This window comes from Sorex fumeus, unplaced genomic scaffold (genome assembly GCF_029834395.1).
Source record: "Sorex fumeus unplaced genomic scaffold, SorFum_2.1 ptg000045l, whole genome shotgun sequence".
Lineage (NCBI taxonomy): Eukaryota > Metazoa > Chordata > Mammalia > Eulipotyphla > Soricidae > Sorex > Sorex fumeus.
In genome coordinates, this window is record NW_026606102.1 from 130,707 (window position 1) to 147,156 (window position 16,450).

Sequence of the window (16,450 nt, forward strand, 5' to 3'; positions counted from 1 at the left end):
AATGAACCTGCATTAACCTTGTGCAAGGCAAGTGCCCTACAAACTGTACTCAGTGCCCACCCCCATGGTACTTTTAAGGAAGAAATCAAGGTATTTGTCACCACATTAAAGACAGAGTGCTCTGCTGTTACAAATAAAATCTGGTCTGTAGGATATAGTAGATGAGAGGGAATTTGAATTGCTTAGGACAGATTTCTAGGTTGGCTTTAAATGGTTTTATTTTTTTTTATTTTTATTTTTTTTTTGCTTTTTTTGGGTCACACCTGGCAATGCACAGGGGTTACTCCTGGCTCTGCACTCACGAGTTACTCCTGGTGGTGCTCAGGGGACCATACGGGATGCTGGGAATCGAACCCGGGTTGGCCGCGTGCAAGGCAGACACCCTACCCGCTGTGCTATCACTCCAGCCCCTGGCTTTAAATGGTTTTAAATGGTAAATTTTACTGAGGAATGCAGGCCTAGCAGTATATACGGTTCTGGTGAACTTCAGTCTTTACACCCTGATTTTTAATTTTGACTACATGGGAGAGCAGAGCAGGAAGCCTGTGAAGAAGTCTGCTCTCGACAAGGATAGATTAAGGTTACCATTTGCTGACACTCTGAAGGAAGAAGACCCTTGGTCTGAGGTGTGCTCCAGATGTCTTTAAAGTTGGGGAATATTTCTTTTTTAACAGTCTGCCATGGACCAGTTACGGTGCTAAGAAACATTTCCCTGCTTTCTGCTTGCATGGCCAGTAGACCACAAACTTGAGGGTCAAGGAAGCTTCCCTTTCCTCCGTTCCATTAGCACGGTCGCACTGTCCTCCCATTGTTCAGTTTTAGTATTTTTCTTTTTTTAAGAAGTTGCATTTAGCACTGCAGCCTAAGAAAGGAAAGTAGGAACTGAGTGTTGGAAGACCGGAGGGAAGATGATTGAAATGGATTAATCCATTTCCCTAACCCAAAGTTAGGGAAAAATTGCGAAAATGAAGTTAGTGCCTGTTAGGTTGAGGTAATAGGCTGACATGTATCCAAAGAGATGGCTTTGTCCCTGGCCTGTGGCAAACATGGGACAGTGTGTCCAGAGGTAGACAGTAGTGAGCTGCTGGTTAAGGGTAACATGCAGCCACTGAGTGTGGGAAGGCAGGAAGCATGGATGGAGAATTAAACCTAATAGTTTAATGTGGACCAGCAGAGAAGTGCTCGTCACTTGATTTCTGGAACTCAGAAAAATCTGATAAACCATCACAGTTAGGATGGGACAGGTTTCCTGTCAGTTCCAGTCTTCACAGGGACTTAAGGTTTTGAGTCTTCTGTGCTCTGGAGAGGATCTATCAGCATTTGAACCAGGGTTTTCATTTTGTTTTATTTTGTTACTCCTGACTCATGCACTCAGGAATTTCTGGCAGTGCTCAGGGGACCATATATATGGGGTGCTGGGAATCGAACCCAGGTCGGCCACATGCAAGGCAAATGCCCTACCCGCTGTACTATCGCTTCAGCTCTTCATATGCCTTTAGAAGTGCTCATAATCCAGGAATAGAGGCAGGAATAAGGAAAGGAGGTTGTGATAGTCCAGGGGCCACATCTTGAAGTGGAGCAAAACCCACTCTCCCAAGTTTGTGCCTTGGGAATGGGACTATTTTCCAGGCCCAACTTGAACTGTTGGAGAGAGCAGCTGAGGGTACAGAGAAGGAAAACCAAATCCCTTTTGAAAAAGGGATTCTAAATCTGGGCACCACCTGAGCGGTTTACGTTAGCTCTGATCTGGAGGGTAGGACCCAGGGCAGCCGAAAGAAAGCATGGGGTCAGATGTGTCCCCCTCAACTGCTGGGTTTCTGAGGGGGGGCGGTGAAGCTCAGCTCGCCTCGCTTTCCTGTGGTTGTCTTGGCTCTCCTGAAGGGACAGGCAAGACCTAGGGAAATACGTTTCTACCAGCTCCCCTTCTGCGAGTTTTGTGATGGCAATTACACGCACTGTTTTGCTAGCTGGGATGGCGCTGCTTTCTATGGCCTGGCACACCTGTTTTGCCAGGGAACATACCTTTCAGTTGTGCTTGCAGGCTGGCTGCTACCTGGGAGCCCAGGGGTCACAGCTTACTGAGCTGCCAGCACGAACAGCACCAAGAATGGAGTTTGCGACCTAATGCTTGCGAGGTAGCAGCTGTAATCACTAAGCCAAAGGGGGTGGGAGGCACACTGGAAGGACCCAGGGGACGCGTAGTAGTTTCAGGTACAATAAGGGGCTTTCTGTTGGCTTAAAGAAGGTAGATATATGGGTGGGGGGCGGGGAGGAGGAGGGAGTGAGGTTGGAATTGCCTTTCTGGAAAGGGAGGGGATAAATTGGGGACCAGCGATCAAGAACTGTTCTCCAGGACGGTAGGCTACTCAGTCATCCTGAACTGTTTTAGGGCTACACCCGGCAATACTTGGGTTACGTCTGGCTCTGCACTCAAGAATTACTCTGATAGTGTTCAGGATGCCAGGGATCGAGCCTGGGTTGGCTGCATGCAAGGCAAGTTCCCTACCCGCTGTGCTGTAATTCCAGCCCTATGCTGAACATTTTGAAGAGATCAATCACGTGTTTAGTGTCTATTGAATGAATAGACATACATATAGAACACTTGTATCCCAAAACTCACTACTGGTCAGCATGAATCTAGACACCAGATATTATATAAGTAATTGATAAATGCCTGAATGATCCGAACCCTTTGCCAGCGTTTGTAAGGTTTAGTTTTCAGTCTCCTTTTCTCGTTGCCAGTGTAGACAGGAAAGTTGCAGGAACCCGAGTTTCTATTCCTACCTACGGGGTGTAACCTTTGTGGGGTGGAGGTTAGAACAAAGACACCCCTGGTTCTGTGCTCAGGGGTCACTCTTGGCGGTGCTCTAGGGGACTAGAGATGGCTACATGCAAGGCAAGCGCCTTACCTCCTAATACTAACTCTGTGGCCCATGGTGGGATGTAATCTGAAGGCTCTGGAAGAATCAAAAGGAGGAATCTGGGTGATGGTCAGCGTCCTGGCTGTGAGTGACCGGACTCGATCGCAGCATCTGAGGCAAGTGCCCTTGAATGCAAGCAGTAGGACGTGGCCATGCCGGCTGCGGACCTGGTGTCACTGCAAGCTTCACTCTGCCCCTCAGAGCACAAGGGAGTCGCGCCCCATCCTCAGCTGGTCCAGAGTCAGCTTCTCACCATAGGAGATGGGGAGCGGCTGAAGAGAACTTGAGGGGAAAACCGAGAGAGAGATTTGAGGCACCTGTTCTTCCAGACCGTCGGGTGTGGGCGCCGCGTGCAAAGGGAGACACTGTGTGTGGGAAGGTAAGTAGCTTTCCTGGGTGGGAAGGTAGTCCACAGGCAGGATGGTGAAGGGGCTGGTCGGGTTTCCTGGCTTTGAGACTGGGACCCTGCACCCCAGCACCTTGTAGAGATCTACCAGCTCCCCTGCGTCTGCTGGGAGACCGCTCAAGGGCGATGGGCTGGAGGCACTGTCCACTCCGTCGTCTGAGGTACAGGGACGTGGGATTTCTCGTCCTTCCCCGGGCACGTCGGGGCAGTGGGCATGCCTGAAGACCAGGGTTGTGTGGCAGAACACTTCACTGACCACCAGAGGCTCAGGTTCCTCATGAGGGGGGCCGGCCGTGTACAGCAGTGTCGTCTCCTGAGAAGGCAAAGGAAGAGGCTCTTTTCACTCTGTTCAGTGACCTAGACCGTTGGCTTCTCCAGGGTTCCGAAGGGCCTCGGTCAGCACTACCTCATCAGCATAAGGTGAGATGTTGTGGGCTTTAATTTGGGGAGGTGAGAGCCAGCATGGGCAGGACCCGGGACTCCGGAAGTCCAGGCCAGTGAGTGTGTGGACCACCTAGCCATCAACTGAAAGATTCTAAAACTGTGCGTTGCTCTTCCTCTGCCATAGAGGACCCTGTTGCCTGTCTGTGCAGGGGTCTGGAGTGAGACAACACTGAAAAAGGCTCACTAGAGCTGAATCCTCACTTCTCCTAACTCCCACCGGGCTTCCATTTCCTCTGCCAGCCACCTCCCTGCTTGCTGCATCCTCTTCTGTAAGGCCCCTCGGGACAGTGACTACAGGGACTCTTCAAGGAAGCCACCTATTGAGGCCTGGGCACATGACGCTTTGTACTGCCTTGACCTATTTTACATGTCCTCAAAGGTGGGTAAGGAAAGACATGAACAGGAAGCAAGAAAGACCTTTTGAGGGATGCAATGGAGCAGGGGTTGGACACAGCCAACCAGGGTTTGAGGTAGAGTAATTTCTTTTAAGAAAGCCGCCTCTGGAAGAACTTTTGGAATGAGTTTTTGTTTTTTTAATCCCAGCTAATTTGATCTGTTAGCAATAGAATTCACACTTCCTCAGCATCACATTGGTTACCAGCATCCAAAGTTGCTGCCTGATTCCTGAGTCCAAGTCCTCTTACATTAACATTTTAACTAGGCTCCTTTGGGCTCTGCTTTCATTCTGGAAGCGCCTCGCTCTGGAGGACTTAGAACCCCATACTTGTACAAATGCAGGGAATCTTCCGCCCATGGCATTGCCAGAGGCTTCTGCATGGTAGATACTCTGATGCCCTACTCTGAAAGCACACTTCTTCTAACTCCCACTGGGCTTCCATTTCCTCTGCCAGCCGCCTCCCTGCTTGCTGCATCCTCTTCTGTAAAGCCCCTCGGGACAGTGACTACAGGGACTCTTCAAGGCAGCCACCTATTAAGGCCTGGGCACATGACGCTTTGTACTGCCTTGACCTATTTTACATGTCCTCAAGCCATTTGCCAGCAGAAACCTGGTCTCAAGGGAGGCTGACAGTTATAGCCCTGAGACAGGGCCAGCCCTGAGGACTAGTCCAAGGGCTGACATTTGAAAGCCGTAAATCTCTCTTCTCTGGTCTGTCAAATGCTAAGGTGTGCAAGAATGGTTTGGTCCCAATGCCCTTTGATGTCCTCTCCTTTGCCTTGAGCTTGGCAGGATGGAATGAGGGTCAACTGGATGCAAGGCAAAAACGCTTTACCTCCTGTATTATCTCTCCAGCCCATGATGGGTAGAATCTTAAGGCTCTGGAAGAGTCAAAAGGAGGAATCAAGAGTCAAGAGTCAAAAGGTAATGGTCATATAGTAACTGCTGTGCTGTCTCAGCACAGGCTCTGCAAAGGGGCCTGGACAGCTAGAAGCTCTGTGTCTCACCTTTGAAGTCTTTTTTTTGGGGGGGGGTCACACCCAGTGATGCACAGGGTTAACTCCTGGCTTTGCACTCAGAAATTACTCCTGCTGGTGCTCGGGGGATCATATGGGATGCTGGGAATAGAATCGGCCATGTGCAAGGCAAACGCCCTACTTGCTGTACTATCGCTCCAGCCCTGGAATCCATTCTTGGCCAGAGTAAATGAGGCCGAGCACTTTGGTCTGGCTGGGACCTGGCCGGCTGCTCTGTTTGCTTCCACAGATGTGGGAGGGATGAGTTGAAGTAATACGATACAGATTAGGTGCCGACAGGGCTGGTTTTCAGAGCAAGACACTCACTCTAACTCAGAGCTTTGCAGGGGCAGAGGCTGTGGCTCAGACTCTTTACAGAGCAAACACTCTGGCTGAAAGTCCCGGGGCAGGAACTCTAGGACTATGATGAGCTCAAACACCTCATGGACACTTGGACGCTTTCCCACACCTAGTGGGTAACAGCCCAGTGTAAGATAAGACCTTTCCCACCACAGTTTCAAGGCCTCTCACGCTTTGAGATGCATCTTAGCAAAGCAAAGTGGGGAAAAGTAGGGAAACTCAAAGCGTATTTTACTGGCGATGATAAATAGCCCTTTTATTTCTGATGTCTGTTTTGACCTCTCTGAGAGATCGGCAAGGTCCTCTTCCTGGGTTCCGAGGCCTTCTGAAGTGAAGTTTTCTAAAACGTTTTCTAATTTGCCAGTTTTTTCTTTTTTTTTTTCTAAAGAAATTTGTGCAAGGGGTTGGGGGTGCAGCTCAGTGGTAGAGCACTTGCAAGTGGGAGGCCTGGGTTTGATCCCCAGCACCATGTGGTCCTCTACTGCCAGAAGCACCCCCTGGGCACTGAGCCCCTGCACCCTGCAGAGTATCACCCCAAAACATAGCAAAAATACATAGCTCTGTAAAGCACTTTATACGTTCAAAGGAGACGGATTGTGAAAACAAAGTGGCTCTCACACTCCCAGCCTCCTCAGAGGCAGATCCTCGGACCCGTTTCCCACGCACCCTGCAAGGCTTCCAGAAATCCTGTGTGGCACGTGATGGAGACCTGTGCGCATTTAAAATCTGCCCCTAGAAATACTTGGCCAAACGGTCAATGGTTCCAGATTACGGCCCAAGGATGTAGTGAGGCTCCAACCTTGTAGTGTCTGGACCCACCACCAGAACCACATCCGATGATGCTCAAGAGACCTCCAGGGCTATGCCTAGCTAAGTGCTGGTGGTCAGAGGGTGCCAGGGATGGCACCAGCTAGAGACTTGCATGTACCCTAATCCCACCACCCTCTCCTCAGCCCCTTGGAGACTTGAAAGCATACAAATGCATCTTCACTTTCTTTGTTTCTTTTTTTCACAGGGTGGCTGCCTAATACCCTGCTGGATGACGATGCCCAGAATGTTCCATCTTGTGACAGATTAGCTTACTTCCAGTTCCTGTCTTCTCTCCAACAGCAGTGAACAAACTCAAGCCATACCATTATGGGCACGTGTGGCCGTTTCCACTCACGTTCTCTAACCCTTCTCTCTCAGCATCTCTCTCCAGTTTCTGACAAGGCCCTTCCTGCCTCTGCCTCCACACTGGCCCACGATGCCAGAGCTATAGACGCGGTGCCAGGTGTCCGGGACTGACCCGGAGCTGCTTCCCACCACCTGCTATTCCAGGCTCTCACGACAGAGGACTGCAGACTCCAGGCATTGACGTAGCCGGTCCCCCTGCTGGTACCTGAACCCCTTGTAACTCAGCAGAGGTGTCGTGGGAGTCCCCCGTCAGCTCCTCACCAGCTAAGTTTGTGAACACAGCTTCTGGCTGTCTGTTTTCTTTGGGGGTACTCAAAACACTCTCCCTGTCTTTATTTATTGATTGCTTGATTGCTTTTTGGGTCACACCCGTCTTTGCACAAGGGTTACTCCTGGCTCATGCACTCAGGAATTATTCCTGGCGGTGCTCGGGAACCATATGGGCTGCTGGCAATCAAACCCAGCTTGGCCGCATGCAAGGCAAATGCCCTACCCGCTGTGCTATTGCTCCAGCCCCTGATACATCTTTAGGGGTAGAGGAGAAGAGTAGACGGTATGTCCTGCTTAGCTGTTGAACCCAAGCCTCACTACTGACTAGCAGGGAACAGTGGGCACTCTTAGTCATCTTGTTTCCTCATCTGAAAAATGAGGATAACAGTATACTCTCCCCAAAGCTCTTGTGAACACATGGAAAGTTTTTTTTTCTTTAAGTGCCTGGCACGGGGCTGGGGAGACAGTCCCACAGGCAAGGCACTTATGCGGGGCACAGTTGACTTAGTGTTGATCCCCAGCACTGCATATGGACTGCATATGGTCCCTAACTAAACTCCATCGGGAACAATCCCTGAGCACAGAGTCCAAGAGTAAGCCCTGAGCACTGTCAGGTATTGCCCGGGGGGGGGGGGGGAGGGAGTGCCTGCACATAGAAAATAATTTTTATATGTGTGTAAAAGCAACATGATTACACATCATGCATAAGATATAACAGTAGAAACCCTGAAAAGAGATTTCATAGAGGAGCCTTCCCAGGAAGGAAGTGGGTGACCTTTGACTTGTGTGGGTCCATGTGCTTCCTAAGACAGCTTAAGAATCCACGGGAGGGATGCGGCTGGAGCAATAGCACAGCGGGTAGGGCATCTGCCTTGCACACGGCCGACCTGGGTTCAATTCCCAGATCCCATATGGTCCCCCTGAGCACCGCCAGGGATAATTCCTGAGTGCAGAGCCAGGAGTAACCCCTGTACATCGCCAGGTGTGACCCAAAAAGCAAAAAAAAAAAAAATCCACGGGAGGGGCTGAAGTGATAGCACAGTGGGTAGGGCATTTTCCTTGCAGGAGGCTGACCCAGGTTCAATTCCCAGCATCCCCAATTCCCAGCATCCCATATGGTCCCCTGAGCACTTCCAGGAGTAATTCCTGAGTTCAGAGCCAGAAGTAACCCCTGAGCATCGCTGGGTGTGACCCAAAAAGCAAAAAAAAAAAAAAAAAAGTAAAAATAAAAAATAAAATCCATGGGAGTGATTCTGATTCTCATGGCAGCGTCCATGGCGCACTGTCCATTTCCAGCTCTGGGTGCTAGTGGGCTCAGACTATCACCAAGTTGCCCAGGGGTCTCCCATCCACAGGAAGTCCAAGAGGTGGGCCCTGAACTGCAGTGACTTCAGTTCCAGTGCGGCAGAGACAAGCTCTTCCTGAGCAGAGCTTTGGGCCTGACAAGGGCATGAGCGAGAGAACGGACAGGGGGACTAAGGAAGCGTCTCACGCGAGGATTGTCAGGTGCAGGACGGGAGGCCGAGTGGCCCATGGGAAGGATTCTGGTATACTGCTGGTATACTGCTGACTGCAATCTATCTGCTTGCTGGCCTGCTGGCCGGCCACCAGAGTGCCCGTCTGCCTGCTGGGAGCTGTTCTCACCTCCTTAGCCGAGGCAGGGCAGTCGCTCTCTCCACCGGCTTGCCTTGGCTCGCGCCTGGCAGGAGCAACTGCTCCTTTAAAGTCTTCCCTTGCACAGTGGAATGACTCCCTGGCTTCTTGCCCAAACCAAAATAGCCCTGGCTCCCCTCCCCTCCCCTCCCCTCCCCTCCCCTCCCCCTCCCCTCCCTTCCCCTCCCTTCCCCTACCCTCCCCTCCCCTCCCCTCCCCTCTCTTTCTCTTTCTCTCTCTCTCTGTCTCTCTCCCTCTGTCTCTCTCTCTCTCTCCCTTCCTGTTTCTGTTTCCTCCTCTCTCCCTCTTTCTATCTCCCTCTCTCCTCTTTCCTTTCCTATTTTCTTATTCCCTCTCTCCCTCCCTCTCTCTCTTCTCTCTCCCTCCTCTCTCTCTCTCCTCTCTTCTGTTCTCTCTCTCTCTCTCCTCCCCCTCCCCCCACTTGTATTTAAAGGGCTCAGGCTAGAGTTTGGCAAGTGGGTAACAATACTTGCTTTTGAATTTTTTTTCCCTGAATTTTCTTTTTTAAGTAAGAGGAATGAAAAGCTGTGGGTCTTTTCATCTTTGGGTCAGACGCTTCTGACAGGCCCTCTGTGTGACACGGAGGCTCGGAGGCTGGGAGCACAGCCTGGCGGCTTCAGTTCCTCCGCAAGCATCTGAGCACCCAGGCTTCCTTGTACTATAACGGGAAGCTTAGATGTGGCGCTCACTGCCCCCCAGCCCCACCCCCCAGCCCTGAGTCTGAGCAAGTGGCTTTGTCCTCACCTCCACAGTGGGGTATGTCTTTGCCCAAGTGCTGTTTGCAGGGTCTGGAATTTCTCTGCAGTACCACCGAGGTCTGAGGGCCGTAAGGAGAACCAACGCCCTGTGGATAGAAAAAACCATGTCAGGTGGTTAGATGTGCGCCGGCCCTTCACGCTGTCATCTCAGTGCAGGATGGGACTTCTCTCTGCATGACAGAAAAATGCAGACGCTGAAGGAGAAAGAGGATATGCCTCCTGAGGCTGGACACTTTTTTTCTGTGACAACATGGAGAATAAACAAGGAAACTCTGGCTCCGTGTAATGTTTATGTCACTCTCCTGCCATGACCCATTGAGCAACACTGATTGATTGGGGCCAGAGCGACCATACGACCATACAGTGGGTAGGGCATTGACTCACTTTGCTGGTGGCTGACCCAGGCTCCGTCCCCAAACAAAAGCAACATTGATTGATAGATGCCTGGAGAGGATCAGCCTGGGCCAGCAGAGACTTCAGGGGCACTGCACTTGCCCTCAGGGAACTTCTGCTGAGCGATTAAAGCATTTATAAGGCATTTGTAACAACGGGCAGATTGTTACAACTACACTAAACATCACTGTATTACTGTCATCCCGTTGTTCATGGATTTACTTGAGTAACGTCTCATTTGTCCCAGTCCTGAGCTTTTAGCAGCCTCTCCTTACTCGTCTTTCCCAATGCTGCTGTACTGAAGGCTCTTTCAGGGTCAAGGGAATGAGGCCCGCTATTCTTACTGTTTTGGGCATACTGTACACGCCATGCCACAGGTAGCTTGCCAGGCTCTGTCGTGCGGGTGGGATACCCTCGGTAGCTTGCCGGACTCTCTGAGAGGGACAGAGAATACAAGCAAGAGTACACAAGAATTTTTTCATCATGTAGACAGAAGTCCCATCCTACACTGAGATTATGGCATGAAGAGTATACAATACAAGAATATACTAAAAATATAACAACAAAACAAGATGCAGATGGTATAAGTTGCTTCACTAGGTTTTTTCTGGATAGGAGAAAAAAAATCCAAGGAAAAAAGTATGGGGTCCGAGAGAATATAGTGGGTAGGGGGCTTCCCTTGCCTGCGGCTGGCCAACCTTCAATCCCTGGTACCACATCATGTCCCCAGAGTCCTACAAGGAGTGACTCTAGGGCTCAGAGCCAGGAGTGAGCCCTGAGCATAGCTGAGTGTGGCCTCAAAGCAAAATTATCAGAGAGAACTAATCTAAACTGGGCAGAGTTACAGCTGATCAGAGGAAATGGAGTCTTTTTGTACGTTCACTTTAAAAACAATTTTTAAATGAGTTTATACAACCAGGAGGGGAAATCCTAAGAAGGTTTACTATAAATGGGACAAATATGTCAATCTAGGACAGATATTCTGACTTTTTTTAAAAATTCTGGGCCAACATGAACGTTATTTTAAAGATTAGGCTTTAATATGCTTGGACATTAACTAAGAACCAAAAGCCACAGAGCTGGAGAGATAGCACATCGGGGAGGGCACTTGCCTCACATAAAGCTGACCTGGGTTCAGTTCCTAGCACCTCACACAATTCCCCAAACACCACCAGGAGTAGCTGCTGAGTGCAAAGCCAGGGGTAAACCCTGAGCACCATTGGGTGTGGCCTCCAAACAAAACCAAAATCGAATGGGAAGCCTCGGGATATAGTTGGTCCTTCTGAAGCAAGAGATGGGCCCTATCTCTACTTTTTTTCTCCAGAGAAATGTGAGCTGAGGGTCCCGAGACTTGTAGAGATGCAGATGAAGACTGTCAATCAAACAGAGGGTGGGAGAGCCACATCAAAGACGAGGGTCCCTATGTGACCTAGCAGAGATATCTAACCAAGCTGGAGGGCCCTTAGGACTGTTCCAAGGTAGAGATAAAAATGATTTTCTTAGAGCCACTGTATTTGGGCTTCACGCCCTACTGAGGTCACGAGTTGCCCCCCACAAGCGGCTCTCCGGCACGACCATGGCTCCAGAGGCAAAAGGACTTAATCCAGAGCCCAGCAGTTTGCGGCAGAAAAGTGAATGGACCATGCGTTAAACTACGGCGCCATGCCTCCCCAGGAGAGAAAGGGTGTTGCTCCCTTCTGCCTCCCCGCCTCCCCCCAGCAGCAAAGTGGCCGTCGCCTCAGAGCTTATTGGAAAGCCAGGTATGAGCCGGCGGTGAAGGGCCACTGCAGTCTCATGGGAAGGGGGACAGTACTGGCTCATCCTTCATGCCCTACCGAGGTCATGAGTTGCCCCCCACGAGTGGCTCTCTGGCACAGCCATAACACCAGATGCAAAGAAACCAATCTTGTAATTATCTGGCTCTTTGCAAAAATCCAAAATCATTATATGATTCTCATAACCAGCTATAGAAAAAACTATTTTACAATGCCTTTTCAGCAATTCTGATTGTTGGGGGCGAAATTCTGGTGCATAATGGTGCATCTTTTGTCGAAATAATGGAATGTAATCAATGTAGAGAAGAGTTAAATAGAAATCATCTGCCTCACAGGCATTGGGAGGGGTGGGAGGGGGGTATATTGGGGTTCTTGGTGGTGAAAAATGAGTACTGGTGAAGGGAAAGGTGTTCGATCATGGTATGACCAAGACTTAAACCTGAAAGCTTTGTAACTTTTCCCACAGTGATTCAATAAATAAATATAAGAAGAAATAAAAAGCCACTGTATTTGGGAACCTCTTTTTTTTAAAAAAAAAAAAACCTTCACCCTAACTGACACTGTCCTCTGAAGAATCTGCATGTGACCATAGGTGACTCATTTTTCCAGTTCAACTTTTTCAAAGTCTACCTAAAGAGAACTTTGCTTTAAAGCATCTACCACATAGGGGAGTTTTAACAAAGGTAAAAGCTTTTCAGAAAAGTTCAAAAGCCAGTGGACTGACTTTGAGCTCATTTCTGTTTGACTGCTTCTCTTTACACACATGGGGGGCTGGAGGGGGGGTGCAAAACTGTATTGGATCTCATTAAAAATGTTTAAAAAAAGGTCAAAGAAATTTTAGAAAATAGTGGTTAAATAGAAAACAACAGTTCTGTGGAAAGAAGTGAAACCACCCATAATTCTATCCTGGATATAACCACTTCTAATATTTTGGTATATGTTAAACGCTCTCTTTAGGGAGAGTGTTAATCTCAACTCAAAACCCAGTTTTTGGATACAATGAGTTCACTGAAAAGATCACAATGAATCTGAGGATGGGAATGGTCCTCCTAAACAATGTTCTAGAGACCAACTCCTGGTTTCTTGGCCAACTGTATACAAATAGATGCTATGGCATAATAACATGCTGCTTGGGTCCAATAGTGGCTGGGACCACGAGGGTCACCTCAGAAGTGCTTGGTGGGAGTGAGGGGGGCCTCCAGCTCTACATCCAGGGATGCTTGGGGAGTCACATGGCGTAGGGAACTGGATTGGGGTTAGGTGCATGCAAGGCACGGTGTCCTAACATCGGTACCATCTCTCCAGCCTCTAAAAGAACACTATTTTAAGCATCCCATACCCTGCCCAGTTCTGGCTAATGAGATATGGTTAACAAAGAAGAACGCCACACGTGACTTCTCATGTGAAGGCTCCTGAAAAATAGGGTCCCTTCCTTCCTTCCCCTGAGTTTTAGAAAGCAGGTGTAAGGGCTACCGATCCTGGAAGATGGAAATGAGTGTCAGGAGATGCTGAGAGGAGTGAGAGGTTGCTTTGGTCTCCGCTACTCAGCCCTTCACTGAAAGGAAGGGTTGGCTAGTCTAGGTCTTAGCTTGACTTCCAATGTCACACACAGCCAAATGCTGACTGATGAATCTTTCATGTCTGTGTGCACATGATGTTTTAGAGAAAGTACACGTGTGGCAAACTTCTTAAAATCGGAGTGATAGCACAGTGGGTAGGATGTTTGCCTTGCACGAGGCTGACTTGGGTTCGATCCCTGGCATCCCATATGGTCCACCAAGCACCGCCCAGAGTAATTCCTGAGTGCAGAGCCAGGAGTAACCCTGAGCATTGCTGGGTGTGACCCAAAAAAGCAAAAATAAATAAATTTTAAAAAATGTAATATTGCAAATATTCATACCATTTCATTTCTGTCTACTTCTTAAATGGCTGCATAACATAGCAACATTGTACAATTAATCGATTTAGTTAACCAATCCCATATGATTGGGCAGATGTTGTTTGCCTTGCAAGCGGCCGACATGGACGACCTGAGTTCAATTCCTCTGCCCCTCTCAGAGAGCCTGGCAAGCTACCGAGAGTATCTCGCCCTCCTGGCAAAGCCTGGCAAGCTACCCGTGACGTATTCAATATGCCAAACACAGTAACAAGTCTCACAATGTTACTGGGCTTGCTCGAGCAAATCGATGAATAAGGGAAGGACAGGGACAGGGACAATTTTTTAAATAGGAATAGCACTTCAGTGAAATATTTGCCACTGTATATCGGCATACACCTGTCATATCCTTAGAATGAATGTAAATGGTAAAGGTAAATGCCCTCCCGTTGATCGTCGATTTGCTCGAGCGGGCCCAGTAACGTCTCCATTGGAGACTTTGTTGTTACTGTGTCTGGCATATCGAATACTCTCGGTAGCTTGCCGGGCTCTCCGAGAGGGGCAGAGGAATCGAACTCGGGTCGGCCATGTTGGCCGCTTGTAAGGCGAACGCCCTACCCGCTGTGCTAGGAATTGCCTGGTCGAACGTACAGTTTTATTTTTTGGTGTTGAACCTCAAATCCAGAACTTCCCCCGAGCAATCTCTCTAGCAAAGGCATACTTTTTTAAAATTTGTTTTGTTTTGTTTTTTTGGGTCACCCCCAGCAATGCACAGGTTTTACTCCTGGCTCATGCACTCAGGAATTATTTCTGGTGGTGCTCAGGGGACCATATGGGATCCTGGGAATTGAACCCGGGTTGGCTGTGTGCAAGGCAAAAGCCCTACCCACTGTGCTATCTCTCCAGCCCCAAAAGGCATACTTTTAAGAATTTAACTAGTACTTCTGGTCCCTGAAAATTTATTATTTGCGCTTCTCTGACCTATTAGGAACAACTAACATTAAAAAAGAAAAAAAGACTTTTTCCAATTGGGCAGAGGCAGCCAACTCACTTTTGCCGGAAGTGCCGTATTGAGAAAATGCCCACCATGAGGACGGCCATACAGATGCCCGGTGCCACCAACACACTCCATCTGGCTTTACCTGAAAAGACATTGAACCTCGTGACTGAGCATTCCAACATACTGGCTGAGAACCCTCTATCCAGCCTGCTGTGTAGCTACAGTCAGGAAAACAGCAACCTGGTTTTGTGGGCGTTCTTTTTAGCAGTGCTGGGGATCAAAATTTGGGTCTTCCACATGAGAAGCAAGTGCTTCACCACTGAGCTGCATACCTGGCCCAGCAACTCATTAACTCATTCGTTGATTATTCAGAGAACGAGCAAGTGAGAGAGAGAGAGACAGACAGACAGACAGACACACACACACACACACAGACCGAGAGAGAGATAGGAAGACACAGACACACACACACACACACACACACACACACTCACATAGAGACAAAGAGACGGACGCAGAGACACAGACATGTAGAGACAGAAACATAGAGATACAGAGACACAGACACAGAAACAGAGACAGAGACACAGAGGGACACAGACATACACAGAGAGGACAGAGACAACAGAGAGACAGAGACACAGAGAAACAGACACACAGAGACACAGACACACAGAAACAGAGACAGAGAGAGAGACAGAGAAACAGAGACACAGACACAGACACAAAGAAACAGAAATACAGACACACACAGAGACACAGAGAGAGACAGAGACACACAGAGAGTCAGAGACACAGAGAAACAGACACACAGAGACAGAGACAAAGAAAGAGACAGAGACACAGAGGGACAGAGAAAGAGACAAGAGAGACAGACACACACCGACAGAGACACAGAGAGAAAGGTGGGGCAGGAGGTCAATTCTGAGGCTCTAAGGGAAGCAGCCCTGCAAAGGCTGGTCCTTTCTCCAGAGGAAAGGAGGAATGCTTACAAAGTACCAATTGTGAATAGGGCACCCCCAAAGCTAGCCCTGGCTCTGCCACGAATTACCACAGGGATTGTGGAGCTCAGATTCTTGGTCTATAAAAGGTGAATGAACGATGATGTCTACTTTTCAGGGTGCTGTGAAGCTTTGAGTTGAGGTATTTAAAAACACATGACAATACTTGCGATCTTACAAGGCCCCTCAAGAAATAGCTGCTTTTAATTTTACCAAACTATATAAGCCCTCTAGCTTACAGGAGTCTGAGAGCTAACTCCCACTCCTTCCTATGGAAAGAACAGCAGCATTTTTCTATGCCAGAATTCTAGATTGGCTTCTGACTGGAGATGGGTATGGGCCCTGGGCTCTCCTATCTGGAAGTCAGGAGGGACGTGTCCCTGTAACCATTGATCTGTGATGTGGGGGGTCTGTGTGGACACTGGGCGCCATGGTGGGTGTAAGGAGAGAGCAGCATGGACATATAGCGGGGTTTGAAAGCAGGACAATGGGGCCTGGAGCGAAAGTACAGCAGGGAAGGCGTTTGCCTTGCATGCTGCCTAGCTGGGTTCGATCCCCAGCATCCCATATGGTCCCCTGAGCACCGCCAGGACTAATTCCTGAGTAACTCCTGAGCATCACTGGGTGTGACCCAAAAATTTTAAAAAAAAAAGGGGAAAAAAAGAAAGTGGCACAATGTCCAAAGTTTGGAGTTGAAAGATGGATGCAGTTGGTAGTGGTGAAGTTAGGGAAGCTGAGACTAATGAGACCAGGGAAAGCACACAGTCCTTCCCTGAGAGTTGGTTCTGCTCTGGTCTTGCTTTCCAGTACAAACACTGAGTGTGTGACAGAAGAGGAAGTGCAGTGAAAAGACCCCATCCTACAGAGCCTGGTCACATGGCAGTTTGCAGCCTTGCCTGAGAACCCTCGGGGACCCACTGTGGCCTGCAGCAAGGTGGAATGGCAGCGTTGGGATTCTTGCAGAGGGCAGGGCACTTACTCCA

General features: G+C 49.1%; 1 protein-coding gene across 2 annotated transcripts in view; it reads right to left on the reverse strand.

Annotated features, from left to right (window-relative positions):
* Positions 1–3,118: 3,118 nt before the first annotated feature.
* IL12RB2 (interleukin 12 receptor subunit beta 2) overlaps positions 3,119–16,450 on the reverse strand; it is an 87,478-nt gene continuing 74,146 nt past the window's right edge. Inside the window, exons 13-15 of one of the 2 annotated variants that reach the window (XM_056122361.1) lie at positions 14,518–14,608; positions 9,409–9,508; positions 3,119–3,661 (exon numbers count right to left, since the gene is read on the reverse strand). In XM_056122361.1, the coding sequence (XP_055978336.1) occupies positions 3,119–3,661; positions 9,409–9,508; positions 14,518–14,608 (734 nt within the window). Of the gene's footprint in view, positions 3,662–9,390; positions 9,509–14,517; positions 14,609–16,450 lie in introns of both variants that reach the window. The other variant, XM_056122362.1, reaches the window with a different exon arrangement.